The sequence below is a fragment of the Gambusia affinis genome, linkage group LG14, assembly GCF_019740435.1.
Source record: "Gambusia affinis linkage group LG14, SWU_Gaff_1.0, whole genome shotgun sequence".
NCBI classification, from domain to species: Eukaryota; Metazoa; Chordata; class Actinopteri; order Cyprinodontiformes; family Poeciliidae; genus Gambusia; species Gambusia affinis.
This window is the reverse complement of record NC_057881.1, coordinates 10555203-10570358: the sequence shown is the minus strand read 5'-3', so window position 1 is coordinate 10570358 and position 15156 is coordinate 10555203. Positions and strand designations below refer to the sequence as shown.

Genomic DNA, 15156 nt, shown 5'->3' with positions numbered 1-15156 from the left:
CTGAAAATAGACAGAATTAAACCTAATTAAATGTATTAATGGGAATAAGAAATAACTAAGAAAACTTGAAATATTATCGAAAGTTATTTCAGTGGCCGAATTAATGTGCTTAATGTGTTTGTAAATGTAGGTCTATATTTGCAGTGTCAACAATATGCAATCTGTTGTCTAAATAAAATTGTATACAATAGAACAGAAATAACCTTTATTGTCTCTTAGAGGTGATATTCAGACATACCAGCAGCAAATTGACAAGTCAGCGCATGCAGATTCACACATAATAAAAGTATAAAAACAGAAAATAAGAAACACAAAATATTATATTCCTAAAAAAGAAAGTTGACAAAGAAATTTCAAAGGCTTTTCCATTGGTTATGATTTTTTATGTGAATAAAATCAAATTTTTGTCATTTTTAAACCAGAAATAAACTTAAAATAACTCTTATACACACCTCAAACCGATTGAAGTTTTGTATGTTTTTAATTTAGTAGTCAAACAAAAAACTCATAGCTTAATATATAAAGTAAAAGAGGCTTATTACGCAATTTTGTGGACAAAAAAAAAAAAAAAGGCCACTCGCAATATGGCGGCGCCGTTTACATGCGTTCTGTATTCTCATCGCGTGGGGGTTCTTGATCCTGTGGTTTCCAGTTGGTTCCAGTTCAGCTGATGTCAGTCATTTATGCCGATGTCTGCGTGACTCTTCACGTGATAGACGCTTCCCGTTTGCTACTGATGGATAAAAATTTTAAATAAATGCAAAATGTACAACAGCATGTAAATAACAGTTGTATGACTGCTCCTTCATTTAAAAAGAACAGATACAGATTATGACTGGTGTGACCAATTAATCAAAAACAGCTGGGATTTTTAGCAGTTTACTGAATTACTGCTACAATCAGATGCTATATTTAACTAAAAATATTTCCTGCCCACTTGTGACCGATCCCATGTGACAGACACCAACCTTAAACAAGGTCCGGGTCACTGGAGGAGGATGTAAAATGTCTGACCGGCTGAATTCAAACAGCAAAGTAGCTTACATGCGTAGAAGTGAATCATCAAGGATTATTGTGTCTTTGTCCTGATGTAAAGTCTTTTCATTCTAAATGCCATTGAAAAGAAAACAACCACACCTGAAGTGTAACTCCTTTATTCTGCTCCACAAAGCAACTTAAACAGGATTTGCAGGAGTCTTTGGAATTTCTAAAACATTTCTTCCATAATCTGTTATTTTAAAAAAAAACAAAAAACAAACAACAAAAAACAGACTCTTCTAGTCACATCACTTGATAGAAAATCACTTGTAGGAATTTGCTTTGTGTTTAGGTAAAAAGTTGAAATTCTTTGGGACAGGTCCGAGGAGCATTTCACTGAAACGACGACACAGAAGATATTTATTACAATTTAACAATAAGAACTTCACTTAATTAAATGTTCTGGCTCTTACCTGATCCTGATCCAGTCGTCAACATTTTGACTGGCCATCAGGGACTCCAAGAAGTTCCTGCCCATGTAATATGGCGGCCGCTCATTGATCTTTTGAGGAACTCGTTCCAACAACCCAACAGGAATATATCTATAAAAAAACACAGCTGTTCATGCTTAAGGATTAATAAGTTTAAATACACTCCAACCAATGAGAACCTGCCATCACATACTGGAAATTTTATCATGATTGTTTCACTAGGATATTAGCAGGCATGAATATCACCAGTTCAACGGAGGTGAAAAAAATGTATATTTTTAAAAGTGTGATGATGATGATGATGATGATGTTACAGACCTGCACATGAAGGAGAGCCACTCCAGCAGGAAGTTTCGGGTCTTTTCAACACCCCGCGTGTCGGAGCCCCAGTGCTCCAGCCCGAAGTTGGTGAAGTCCCTGAGGATGTCCAGCCGCTCGCTGGACGAGACGTCCCAGTGTCGGCTCTCCTTTATCTCCGTGAAGATCCAAGGCTTGATTAGGGCACCCCTGAGAACAAAAATACAACATTAAACAAAATAATACTACAATTTACGAAGAACATTTAAATCTAAATTATTTTTTAGTTTAATACTACTTTTCCTTTTAAATCCAATGGAAACAGATTTAAGTGATTCCCAAAAAGTAAAAACAGTAAAACTGAAAGAGGGTTATGATTCTGATCATGACTGTAAATCCAGTGGCTCACATTACTTTCTCCTTAAAGTATGCAAACAATTCAAACCTTGCAATCATGATGCCAGAAACACCGGTCTCTTTTGCCTTCACTGCGTCTTCATAAGACAGAATGTCTCCGTTACCTGGACCAACAAAAACAAGTTACATCAGTAAAACTACATCCTTAGACCTGTTAAAAGATTTTACAGCCTTTATGTCAACACTCAGATTCCTCCACCATAGGAATTAAAAGTGAAACAAGACAAACTGACGCACCAAAGAGTGGAACAGGGTCGGCCAGCTTGGCACATGTGCTGATGTAGTCCCAATCAGCTAACTTTGTGTAGCGCTGCTCCCTGGACCGGCCATGCAGCTGCAAAACAACAACGTCATTATGACTGACATGTGCAGTACGTCTATAAAAATAACAAACATAGAGGTGGAGAAGGAAAACATAACTTTACAAATGAGGTGAAAACACTTGGGAATTCATAAAAATAACATTTTCATTTAGGAGTTTTGTCATCTGTCTACCGCTTAAAACTTTCTTGAATAACAAATAAACTGCACATTTCTAATCAACAGTTAGTTTTAGAAATCTTTTTATACGAGAATGTAATAAAAATTTCCCTTCTTTTGAGATTTCTTCTCAAAACTCATCATTGTCAAGTTCATTTCTACAGTCATTTAAGACGAGACTCACTGTAACCATGGAGACGCCCCAGTTCTTCATTTCTCCGATGAGTTTGTGTGCGATGTTGGACTTCTCCTGAACACCAGTGCGGATCTTGACGGTTAAAGGGACATCTAAGACCTTCAGGAAGAAACAAGAACCACATTAAATTGTTCAATCTCTTAATGCTGTTAACTTTAAATCACCATTTCATGCTAACCAGCAGCAAATACATTAAAAAAAACTTCTGTACTTACATAATTCATTCCTTTGATAATCTGTTCAAATTTTCTGGTTCTGGTCATCAAGCCACATCCTCCACCCTGAATCACAAACAAAAACAACTCTGAATGAGTTCAACAGTTTCTGCTAGGGCTGGATAATAAATCAAAACAACGAATATTGCTACAGACACATGATCAATATCAATAGATAAAACGTCTGATAGAATATCCAATATTCAACATACAAAATGTTCATTGAACTCTGAACCGGAATCACACAGCATTTTGGGAGATGTAGGCAGAGGAAAGACCTTAGCACAGTGGTGTCAAAGTCAAATGGACGGAGGGCCAAATAAAAAAATTTGCTACAAGCCGAGGGCCAGTCTGATTTAATCAGTCTGATTAAATCAGACTGATTAAATCAGACCAGACTGATTTAATCAGATTTTTAAATCATTGATTTTTAAATCAATGATTTAAAAATCATTTAAATTTTTTTAAATGACGCATATAGTCTAGTGAACCTAATTGAACCTACTGAAAACCTAACAAATATATTCCAATATGATCAGATAAATAAAGCAATATTTTCTTATGGCTCTGTCAGTAATCTTTAATTTTCAACAGACACAACTGAAATATTTTTAAAATATAATTGGATTGAAATACAATAAAATAAAGTGCAAAAATCTATTAATCAAAAACAACACTTTCATCAAGGAGAAGTAATATGCAGTGAAAACAAATATTAAACTTTAACTTTTAAACTTGAACTGAGTAAAAACTCTAAATATAAACTCTAAACCTTGTTTGAAACCCCCGGTTCTCAGTGTCCACCTTCCTTTTTGCCATTTTTGATGGGTATCTGAAAGTTAATTTTACAGTTATGCTGATGACTGCTGTGCTAATAACCCTTCTAGACCGGACGTGTCGCCGGCGACACATCTAAATTTGCAGTACCGTAATTCCGCCACACGTAGCGCTAAGTGGAAAAATTCCAACGGTTTCTGAAAGGGGAGGCGTTGCACTTTCCAGCAAGTATCTGGTTAATACGGTAACTTCGCAGCTGCACCTGCAGAGAGTGTAATTAATCCGGGGGGCACTCGTTTAAATAGACGGTATATTTCGGCAATAACTTGGTGGATATTGAAAGTTCCGGTTGTTATGGATACATGGGTAAGTACATCATCTCACAGAACATTTAAAGAACTACTTACAGTTCAAATAAGGAAGATATTTTTTTTCAGACGGGGTGCCGGCTTGCTGCGGTCTGCGGGCCGGTTCTAATAATAAATCAAGATCATCCGAGGGGCCGTAAAAAATCTTCGGGCCGGATGTGGCCCGCGGGCCTTGACTCTGACATATGTGCCTTAGCAGCTCTAAAGCAAAGTTTATGGAATCAACTCTTTGGTTACCTAGCAACTCATTCATTCCTTGGTTACCTAGCAACAATCTGTTGAGGAACTGACGTAGAAAGGTTAAGGTTTTGCCACTGTGCCTCATAACCGCTTACAAATAAAAACCAACTTTGTGGAGTAACAACTGTGGATAAAACAGGAAATGACAAGCCACCAGTTTGGTAGTATTTCAGATATTTATAACAAAAAACTAATCAATAATTATTGAAAGCTTTTTCAGTCATATTGTCCAGCCCAGGTCCCTGCCATAATATAGCAGCTCTTGATGTTTAATTTGTGTTTGTTATGGGAAAATAAGACTCGACAAAACAGGGCCACAATTTTCAAAGTGAGAGAAGAAAAAATGTTAACGCGAAAAAGAAAAATCACAACTAATCTGATGAGAAAAGAGAGGTAAAATAAGAGTTCACCTTCTTATAAACCAGATCAATGGGGCATCCAGAGTTGATATCCACAAAATCAACGTCGGTGTAGTTGTTGATAAGCTCCGCACACCGGGTCATGGTGTCAGGGAAACAGCCTTCAACCTGGAATAACACCTCGCACTTCAGCACCAGGTCCAGTCACACAAACCTGCGCTTGAACTCTGAAGTGGGAAAAGCGTCACCTGAACACCAAACAGATCTTCGCTCTCATGCCTCTTCAGGAGGGCCCACTCTGACTGATGCCCCTGCAGCAGATTCGTGCACATGGCCATCTCCCCGCAGGTGATGTCTGCGCCGAAGCGCTTGCACACACGACGGAAAGGCAAGTTCCCACACTGACAAGACAAAGTTGGATGTAAACAATATGGCGGTTTAGTCAGGGTTTACAGTTTCCTGTATCACTATTTATACACCTTAAACCATGTTAAATCCACTTAAAATATGCTTGTTTAGATGCTATGTGACAGACTAAATACTCTATATATGTACCTGGTTTTTAAACTATATCATAAGAATATTAAAAGTGTGGAGTGCATTTATATTCAGGTTCCTAGGTTGATCCACTTTTCACTGCAGTAACTTTTTCCCTGTTTCCATGATTGGGTTGGTTAGAAAGTGTCCAAGAAAATCGTTTTTTGAATTTCTTGCCACTGATTCTCAATGAGCTTTACATCTGGACTTTGACTAGGCCATTCTAACACATTACTGTACTTCAATTTTTCTCTAGTTTTTTGTTTATGGTTGTTATCCATAAACAATTACTCTCTTTTTGGCTTCGTACAAGCTGAAAAGGTGAAGCTAATCCTTACCATAGAAGAAACACTGTAAGAAACATAGAAGAAACAATCCCACATCATGACACTGCTGTCACCATGTCTTAGTGTAGGAATTGTATTCATGCTAAAGTATCAGAGTAAAGGAAGTGCTAAACTTTTCTGACTTATTTGCAAGAATAATTGCACTCCACTACTTTGTGTTAGTCACATAAAATCCCAAAGAACACATTAAAGTTTATAATTATAAAAAACTTAAACATAAATTAAACAAGCACTGTTTTCACTTACAGTTGTTAGAGGAGCGAGATAGAGCTTGTCTTGGAAATCCACCTTGAACATACAGACATAACCTTTAATATAGAACTTTTAAAAATACTCCCAACTTTCTAAATATGTCTCTGCTGGTTTCTACGGGTTCTGACTAGCACTTCTGGAAAAACTGTTAATTGAATTAAAAGAACTTTGGAGTAAAGTTTGGCTGATATTTACCTTTTTCTTTTCACAGGGCCGCAGTTTGATAACGTCGGCATCAGTTAGGGGGCCTACAGTCTTTACTGGCGGCTGGATATCTGGACAGGTGGGCAGCTAGATACAGAGCAAACATTTAAGTTTATACACCCTTAAAAATATAATAAATGAGACACTCTGCAGCAAATGTAGTTAAGAGTATAAGGCTGTACCGATTCTTCTGTAGAAACATGCTGAATTTCTTCTTTTGGCTCTGCAGATACCTCTGCTGTACAAACATCACCTGAATAAATAATAAAAAGGAATTATCACATTTAAATTTGTTTATTTTTTCACGTTTGGATAAATCCATATTGTCAAGTTGATGCAACCTTTGACGTTTTTCAAGAAAGTTTGTTTTGTTAACTTTCAGTAAAAGGAACATGCGTGTAATTTTATTAAAAATAAAACTAGCTTGAGATTCTTCATTCTTTGCTAAAGATTGTGAGCTTAAGATGAAGCCTAGTTGATGTTGGACAACAAAAGTCAAAATTATAGAAGTTCTTAGCAAATGAATTAAATGAAAACAAATTTTTTGAAGCATTAAAAGTCAAAACACAAAAGAATCACAGAGAAAATTATCCCAGATTTTATTTTAAAATTACACAGCAGTTTTCCTCAGCTCTACATTTTTCCAGCTGCTCTCCGTTTCTGTATTATTTGTAATTATTGCTGCCATCAGCGGTGCACTTTCAAATTTTTTGTTTTTGTACTAAAGTTCTCTTATTTGCAATCTGTTCGATTTTCTTTTTCTTGTTTTTAGCTGCAAATCTTTCAAAGAAGCTACTGCTGCCATTAACTACGTGTACTCGCATCATTTTATCTTTACATACAAAATAAAATTGAGTCATTCTCAGAACTATTGTTGCCATTAACTTTGTACACCCTTAATGTTTTTTCCAATTGAAAGTATTTCTAGTTTACTGTTTTCGTGTTTAACAAGTTGTTTCTCATTCCTGGACTTCATGGTTGCTAAAGGTTTTCGTTCCTCACAACTCCCACTACAAATGTATTCAAAATGAGTAAGCACTTTGATACAAACGTCTGTATTCCCTTAAAGAAATCACTCTTTACCAATTATCTAATGGACTGAATTTGAATGGAGATAAATTAGGGATGGGCAATAACTTATTAACAATATGTATATTGATAGACACATGATCAATATCAATAGATAATATGTCTGATAGAATATTACTACAGAATACTTGCTTCTTCATAAAGACTTTAGCCGCTTAACCTCTCACAACTTAAGCAAGGTTGGTGGAATCAAGTGACTCGCTCATTCTGTGGTTACCTAGCAACTCACCCACTCACTAACTTGGTTACCTAGCAACAACTTGTTGAGTAACTGGCGCAGTAACAATTTCAGATTTTGGCACAGTGCCTCATAACTGCTCAAAAAAACAAACAAACTTGTGTACAAACTGTGGATAAAACAGGACATGTGTTGCCACCAGTTTGGAAGTATTTCAGATATTTAAAACTAAAAACTAATCGATAATTATTATATTGTGATACGTCTTTCAGATATCGTCCAGCTCTGAGATGAATTGTATGTGGTTGGATATGATTGTTACTCATGATTTGGTTGTACTGGAACAAATAAGGTTTATTTTAGCTGAATGTATTTAAATTATCAATTGGATCAGTTTATTTTGAGTCTAGAAGAAATATTTTTCCTGAACGGGAGCTACAGAAATAAGCTGAATTTAATAGAAACTTTAGTATTTGTGGATCTATTGTAAGAAATTCAACAACTTTAATGAATCTGCTTATGTTTATTACAGAGTTGAGCAAATTGATGAGACGGTTGATAATTCATGTGAATAGCAGAAAATATGACTTAATGAGGACTTTTGTGACTCTTAACAGAAACAGTTCTGTATCTTACCATTGCCCTGCTGTTCCTTTTGATCTTTGTTGTTTGAAAGCGTTTTCAGGTATTCCTCTGACTTTTTGAAGATGACAGAACGTTTCCTCAGGCGATACTGCAGATCTTTACTCAGGCTGTTCTTCACCAAAGTCTTTCCTCCGTAAGCTTCGACCAGCTCTGCCTTCTCCATGGTTTTAAATTCAGCTGTAGTGTGCGCCTTGGCGAAGCGGCAGGCGAGCCCGTATTCACACTTTCCAAATGTGTCGTAGAGGTAACAACGTTCCCCGATGTCGGCAGGCTTATTGGCCAAGTACTCGGCAACATCATGGTAAAAGATGCATTTGTCCCCAAACTTACATTCACCGTTTTTCTAGGAATGGTTAAAAAAGTCAAGAGAATAATCAACATTTACAGGAATCTGAAAGAATTGCATGCTGCGTCTGAAAAAAAAAAGCAGGAGATACAATCTACCTGAATGACTGACGAACACAGTCGCTTTTCTTCATAAGTGGTGGGTTTTATGTGTGGCCTCGACTTATTCTGACCCCGAAATCTTTTCTTATCCTGTTTTTCTGTTTTCTTCACATCTTCAGGGTCCAGTTTGGGTTTTTTACATTCAGGTTCGTCCACAAAGGGATCCTTTTTCTGTTGTTGTGTCTCATTTTCAGCGGCTTTTTCTCCTTTGGAGCCTTGCCATTGTGAATCCAGAAAGCCATGAAATGCGTCTTTGGTGGTGAGAAATCTGGAAACAAAAAAGTAAGTTAAAAAGTGTTTTAAAATACTTTTAAAACAGATCCAAAAGCAACATTTAAAAATATTTGTCAAGAATGCCAAAATATAAGCCAAAAATTTTTAATAAATCAATTACTTTATGTGTCTCTATGAGGCTATTGGTTGTTTTTAACTCTGATAATAAAAATAAAACATTTGCAGTCAACAGAATGTATGCAATTTCTCTTTAAGGAGGTTTCTTACATATTTCCCCAATAAAAATTTCTTATTGTCTTAAGACCGAAATTTCCAGAGTTCTCTAACCATTTTACTTCAAACTCAATGTGAGGAATGGATCCATTAAAATGGATGGATGAAAGGAACATTATGAAAATAATAGGTTTCATAATACTGTCTTTTTCCCTATATTTATGTAGATTTATAAGACATTTAAATCAAATTCCAGCCTGTAAAAATCTTTTACAGGCTTTCTTGTGCTTTTTTTTTGAGTGAGAAAAAAGTCACCACCTAAACAAAAGCAACAAGTCCTTCTATTGCGTATTGAAAAATACCCAAATACTACTGACAGTGCAGATACTTATCGCATTCTGCATAAGTGGAAAATGATAAAAAGATAACTGGTTTGACAAAAGTAAAAACTTTCACTGAGTTCTGCTGTGTTAGCTTCACAAAGGCTCACTATAGTTTCCAGTGTTGATGAACGTTACTTACTCTTGTTTGATAGCAGCTTCACCTTTCACAGCTACATGTGTTGCTGTTTCTGTGGCGTCTTCCACTGATGCCTCCATCATTTGGTCAAAGACTCACTCCCTATTCTTACTCTGAAATATTTTGATAAAAGATAAACAGATGAAGCAGAATATAACTGTGTGTTTCATGAAAAGAACGGTACCAAACATATATGGTTTGTAGATGTAATAATTGGACATTTGTTTCATATGCCACTCTATTTTTAGAGAGATTTTAGATTAAATTACACCGATTGGGCACTATTTACATAACTTTCAAAGGCATTTGGTTGTGAGAATGTGTGTGAAATTTCTTTAACATGTATCATTGTGGTCAATCACTTAAATAACCACGATGAGCTCAAGCTTCTCTGACTGTAGAACAAATAAATACAGTTCCAGTTTTCTATTTAAAAAAATAAACGCTAACTTCTAATCAGTTACTATTATATCGATACACACAATCATTCTGAGTTGTTACAAGCTTTTTTAATGCAATATTTTCACGTATTTATGTGTGTGTTCGTGGCATTTCTTAATTCCCACTATACCAGTTATCCTGGAGATTTGATTCTGATTATCTTCAGTCTGAACACGTTTAACTTGCACCTAGCTGCTCTTCGTTTTAGTAGCAAAGCTCCAGTATATTATGATACACTTAATGCAGTCAAAATACAAAATCTTTACGTATCAAGTTGATTAGATTAACAGTCCACAAACTCTCTCACTTACCTGTTTCTTTATTAAGTTGTCAAAATAGTTACTAGAACATGAACTGCTCTAGCAGTAGTGAACTCAAAGCTCTGCTAGCAAGCTAACAAGTTAAAGCGCGATTTTCCGCAAGCTAGGTGTTAACTTACTGTTAAATAAAAAGCTTAACCTGCCTCGTTAGGAGGTGCAATTGCAAAGGAAATCTGTACAGACAACGTTAACTATATTAATTCACTTTCTAACATGCAAACCGGGCAGTTAAATTTCACCACCTTGTGGTAACCGATGTGCATCAGTTTAATTATTCCCGGAGAGAACGTCTAAAGAAAGGTTCCGCATGGAGATCTCCGACAATGTTTCTATTTTCCAAAGTATTTTTTGAAGTAAATTTCGAACAGATATGAAAATAAGTTGGCATACAAAGTGCATGTCTGTTTTTACTTTAATACAGAAATAATCATCCATAATAAACAGTAACATGCTAAAAAACATGATCAATTGTTAAGCATTACTTCATTTTGTTTGCGAGTCAACAGCAAAAGGCACCTGAAACTATTTAAATAAAGCTACAGAGATTATACATTTCTTTGGGCAAAGTCAAAAATATCCACTTGTGAGATATTCTTATGTGTGTACAGATCATTACAAAAGTGGTGCGTTAACTGAAGTTATTTTAACTGTTTGGGTCGCATCCAATGGTTGTCATGGAAACTGTGTAAGCTTAAGCCACTTTTTGCTATGCTAAAAATTAGCCTTGAAGATGTTTCTAGATCTTTCACAATCATCTTCACTCAACCAGCATAGTGACTAATAAAAACTGGCATCTGTGATGCATGTGATTTTAAACTTAGGAAATCAATAAATAAAAACTTTGAAAATTTTGTTCAACTTATAAAAATACAGACATTGCTATGATTAGTTTAACTATTAAAGGAATTGTTAAAATAATTACTTCTTAACATCTATCCCAAAATTGAATTCACTGATATTCACTGAATTTTTATATTTTTTGTGTAAAATTATTCTACTGTACACAAGACCTTTTACATATCTTTACTAGGGGTGCAGATTAATGTAGCCACACATGCACGGATATATTTTATCTTTTCTCACAGTAAAATCTGCCGCATTCACGCCACAGAAAATCCAGAAAGTTTTTCTATCTTTGCTACAAATCGTTTCTTGCTGGAGTCCAGGATGTTGATCCCATTTTTCTCAAAGTCATATCCAATTCTCTCCAGCTCCTTCAGCCGCTCTGTGATATTCTGGGTGCTATAGTCCAGGACTTTGGGCTTCTTCAAAATCTGCTTTATTGTTATTCCTCCTTTTAAAAGACAGTCCAGTTTGGAGTTCAGAGTGGCTGCGCCGATGTAGACAATCGCGGGGTAGCTTAATATTAGCTTTTTCATGTCGCTGTTTTTGTAGCCTAGTAAGGACATCTTCTCCTCAAGGTTGTGGATGTTTTTCTTCAGATAGTCGTTGGAAAGGTCCAAAATATCTGCTCCCTTTCCCTCCAGAAGAGCTAGCAGTTCGGCATCACTTAACATCAGAGAGGTTTTCAGATTGTTAATGTTGGTCCTGACTCTTTTAGTACTTCTGATTAGCATATACACGTTTTTAGATATTATACTTGCGGCAAATTGTTCAGGATTTTTTCCACCCAGCTCCAGACAGATGTCTTCAAGAAACTCCACCATCTGCTTGTTCAGCTCCACGGTGTTGGAGAACGTCCTAGGCGCTGTGGTCAGCAGCCGATGAAGGTCTTTGGAGTTTAATCCCAATGAGGTCAAGAAAGCAATGTTCTTCTTCAAGTCCTCGTTGTCACTAGAACGGAAAAAAGACTCGGGTGAGCGCTCCAGGATGCTCACGATCTCAGCGTCTGTGTTGAAGACGTTTCTCCACAGCTGCCAGCGTTCCTCCAGGTGATCAAGTGACCGGGTGATGGCGCGGGGATAACGGGACACGATGCTGGCAATTGCTTTGCGGCTGGCGCCTTTTTCTTGCAGGAACTGAGCGAGGCCTATCTCGTTGGTGAAGGACCTTCGAAGAACACCTGGTTGACGCTGGCGCACCAACTTTAAGTCCACTCCCAACACATTTAGGTTCTCAAGTAGAGATTTATTCTCAGTGTCTGATGGCAGCGTTGGGTCATTACTGCCACTGCAATGCCTCCAGGTGATGCAGGTTGTTGCTAGCTGTAGCGGTGAATGCCTAAAGCTCTTCTGCAGAACGAGTGAATGATGGATACGAATAAGGGTTCTTATACCAGAAACTGCAGCCATTTTTCCTGAAAGGGACCAGAGGTCCATTTAAAAGAAACAAAACAACATATGTTATAGCATTTCTTTGGTTATAAATGGTACAAAATACACAGTAATGTAAATAAGAAAGTTATAATAAAGTGTCTTGTTTGTTTTAATGTTCACTTATTCTTTCTGTTCAGGTCCTTGAGCAATTTTAATTTTCAAATCTACTTTTGTGCATTAACAGTAACTAATGGAAAATTATATTTACTTTCCAAATACTGTGAAAAAGTAAATCTAGAACTTTTTCACATTTTGTCACATCACAAACTCAAACTTCAAACTATTTATTGGGATTCTATGTAACAGACCAACACAGGAGTACATTACTTTGAAATGAAAGAAAAACTATTCATAAATTTTCTAAAACTTTTCCAAAGAGTAGTATTTTTATCAGCCTCCTGGTACAATATTCACCAATATACATTCACCAGCTGAAACTGCTGCAAAAGTAGAAGGGCTGGGATACGAATATTTATTGAATAACTCTAAATATGTATGTCTGACTATTAGTAAGAAAACGGGAAATACAAATAAGCATTATTTTTACTTCTACTCTACAAACAACTTATGATGAATTATGATATCACAATAATAATTAATTATTATTATTATTATTATAATTATTATTTTATTTTATTATTTTTTTAAGCCATTAACAAATTTAATTTAGAAAGTCTGGGAAATTTACTTCCTAGAAGGGACACGTACACGGCATCTACCCAATCAAAAAAAATTGGATTAACTAAAACCAGAAAAGGCAATCTAATGTGAAATTCTGGTTATACAAAGTTTTTTCACGTCTTATTCAAAAATCTGAATTTAAAAGCACATTTGGTCAAAGCTAAATTCAAAACAGCGTCGGTTTGCTACTTGCATGACTACCATAGGGTGATTTAAACCTTATTGATTTTGTGGGAAATGCTATATTTAGCAAAACACTTGACAGTCTTTCTTTAGTGTTAAAATTTAAAACAAACATACCATATTCCGTTTTTCGACTTTCCTCTTTTCACACTATGCCTTTTGAACGTACCAGTGGAAGCGAGAACTGGGAGGAACTCACGCGAGACTTTGAATTTGAGAAGAGAATTTATCAAAGCTGACGCCCTCTAGCGTTTCGGAGTTTAAACTTGTTTCTCAGTTGGTTGTTTTCGCCAGCAGGTGGCAGCAAAGAACTTCAATTTATGAGACTTGTTCCTCCAAGTTAACGGGAACATGAACGTTTATAAAGAAAAAAGGGACTCTAGGACTCTTACGATGATTCCGTATTTAAGAACATTCAGACATGACGACGTTAACCATTGAAGTGAATTATTTTTAGATTTAAAAAATCTTCCAAACTCACTATACTCATTTCATTTGTATAATACCTACAGAAACCAGTGGAGAAAGAGGACTGAGGTCACTGAAAAAAATCTGATTTGTTCTCAGAATTCGGTCCTTTTTAAAATATTTTACAGAAAACTACTGAATTACGAGGTTAGTTTTTCCATGTATATTAAATAATGACAGCTTTGAAAGTTGTACGTGTTTTTACGGTTAAAAAAAATCATTTTAGAGCATCTTGTAAATCTCTGGAATTTAAATTGTAGTGTTTTTTCTTATTTTAACGAAATCAGTCTATCTCACTTTTTATGTGCTATTTATTTTACATATGTGCAATTTCCTTGAAACCTCACTTTTTCTTTAATTTTCAATTAAATTTCAGTTGTATTTTGATTTCACACAAGCAACATCAAAGCCCCAGGTTTAGGCATTACTAGCTTGATTAATTTCAGCCACATGAGAAAGCATTGTGCTGCAGCTCACAGCTGAAAAACCTATTGACTCAACTGCCTCTCTTGCTGATGAGTCCCACCACTTATGAATATTTTACAGCACAGTGAAAGATAGCTACATTATGCGTTCACTTTGCTGCTCTGCTACTGAAGTGACCCATGTTTCAGTCACAACCTCTTCTGCACTTCCAGCCTAGAAAGCAGTATTTTGTTTCTGGCATAAACAGTTCAGACAGTGTCCATTATTATGAGAGATAATCCTGCTTCTTTCATGTTTTATATAAATTTGAAGCTCAATTATGATCTGCTTTCACATGTTCTAACACAAATTGAGCGCATTAGCTAAACTCAAGACAGCTAAAACTAATGCCAGTTAGTTATTTTCTTTTGTGCAATTGGAAATATTTGATGTAAACACCAAAAACAGCATTTTATTGAGTTATGAGACAAAAACATGCAATTATCTAATAAATATGTTTTTCAAATTTTTACTGAAATGAGAAACTGCTCTTGATGTCTTCATCTTGATTGTTAGCTTGAAATCGATACCATCAGTCAATCAATCAACTGTATTTTTTAAAATACAGTTGATTAAAACTGCATGCAGAAAAACTCTGACATTACACTGAAAAGTCAGGATAATATTCTAAATTTCAAACACATCTTGCGATTTTAATAAAATATGTCAAATGTGTTTACATTTTAAGCAATTGTTTTGGACTAATATTATGTAAAAATTATTTAATTTAACTCTCTCAGAGGTTGAATATTTCTCTTATTTCCTCTGAAGCTCCTCTGACGTTTTTTCTTTAAAGATGTAAATTAGGTCATGCATGAATTTGTGAGCAACATGGTTTT

At 35.7% G+C, this 15156-nt stretch overlaps 2 protein-coding genes across 4 annotated transcripts in view; both read right to left on the bottom strand.

Moving 5' to 3' along the window:
- Positions 1–1138: 1138 nt before the first annotated feature.
- dus3l (dihydrouridine synthase 3-like (S. cerevisiae)) overlaps positions 1139–15156 on the bottom strand; it is a 51145-nt gene continuing 37127 nt past the window's right edge. Inside the window, exons 1-16 of one of the 2 annotated variants that reach the window (XM_044137636.1) lie at positions 10236–10532; positions 9487–9596; positions 8515–8785; positions 8062–8413; positions 6341–6411; positions 6150–6245; positions 5949–5990; positions 5067–5219; positions 4870–4986; positions 3075–3140; positions 2848–2958; positions 2421–2517; positions 2212–2287; positions 1788–1976; positions 1452–1580; positions 1139–1374 (exon numbers count right to left, since the gene is read on the bottom strand). In XM_044137636.1, coding sequence (XP_043993571.1) covers positions 1302–1374; positions 1452–1580; positions 1788–1976; positions 2212–2287; positions 2421–2517; positions 2848–2958; positions 3075–3140; positions 4870–4986; positions 5067–5219; positions 5949–5990; positions 6150–6245; positions 6341–6411; positions 8062–8413; positions 8515–8785; positions 9487–9566 — 1923 coding nt within the window. In that variant the 5' untranslated portion in view covers positions 9567–9596; positions 10236–10532 and the 3' untranslated portion in view covers positions 1139–1301. Of the gene's footprint in view, positions 1375–1451; positions 1581–1787; positions 1977–2211; positions 2288–2420; positions 2518–2847; positions 2959–3074; positions 3141–4869; positions 4987–5066; positions 5220–5948; positions 5991–6149; positions 6246–6340; positions 6412–8061; positions 8414–8514; positions 8786–9486; positions 9597–10235; positions 10533–15156 lie in introns of those variants that run through there. The other variant, XM_044137635.1, reaches the window with a different exon arrangement.
- Positions 10643–15156, bottom strand: part of LOC122843117 (transcription termination factor 1, mitochondrial) — a 41688-nt gene continuing 37174 nt past the window's right edge. Inside the window, exons 1-2 of one of the 2 annotated variants that reach the window (XM_044137637.1) lie at positions 13502–13589; positions 10643–12501 (exon numbers count right to left, since the gene is read on the bottom strand). In XM_044137637.1, the coding sequence (XP_043993572.1) occupies positions 11345–12496 (1152 nt within the window). In that variant the 5' untranslated portion in view covers positions 12497–12501; positions 13502–13589 and the 3' untranslated portion in view covers positions 10643–11344. Of the gene's footprint in view, positions 12502–13501; positions 13590–15156 lie in introns of those variants that run through there. The other variant, XM_044137638.1, reaches the window with a different exon arrangement.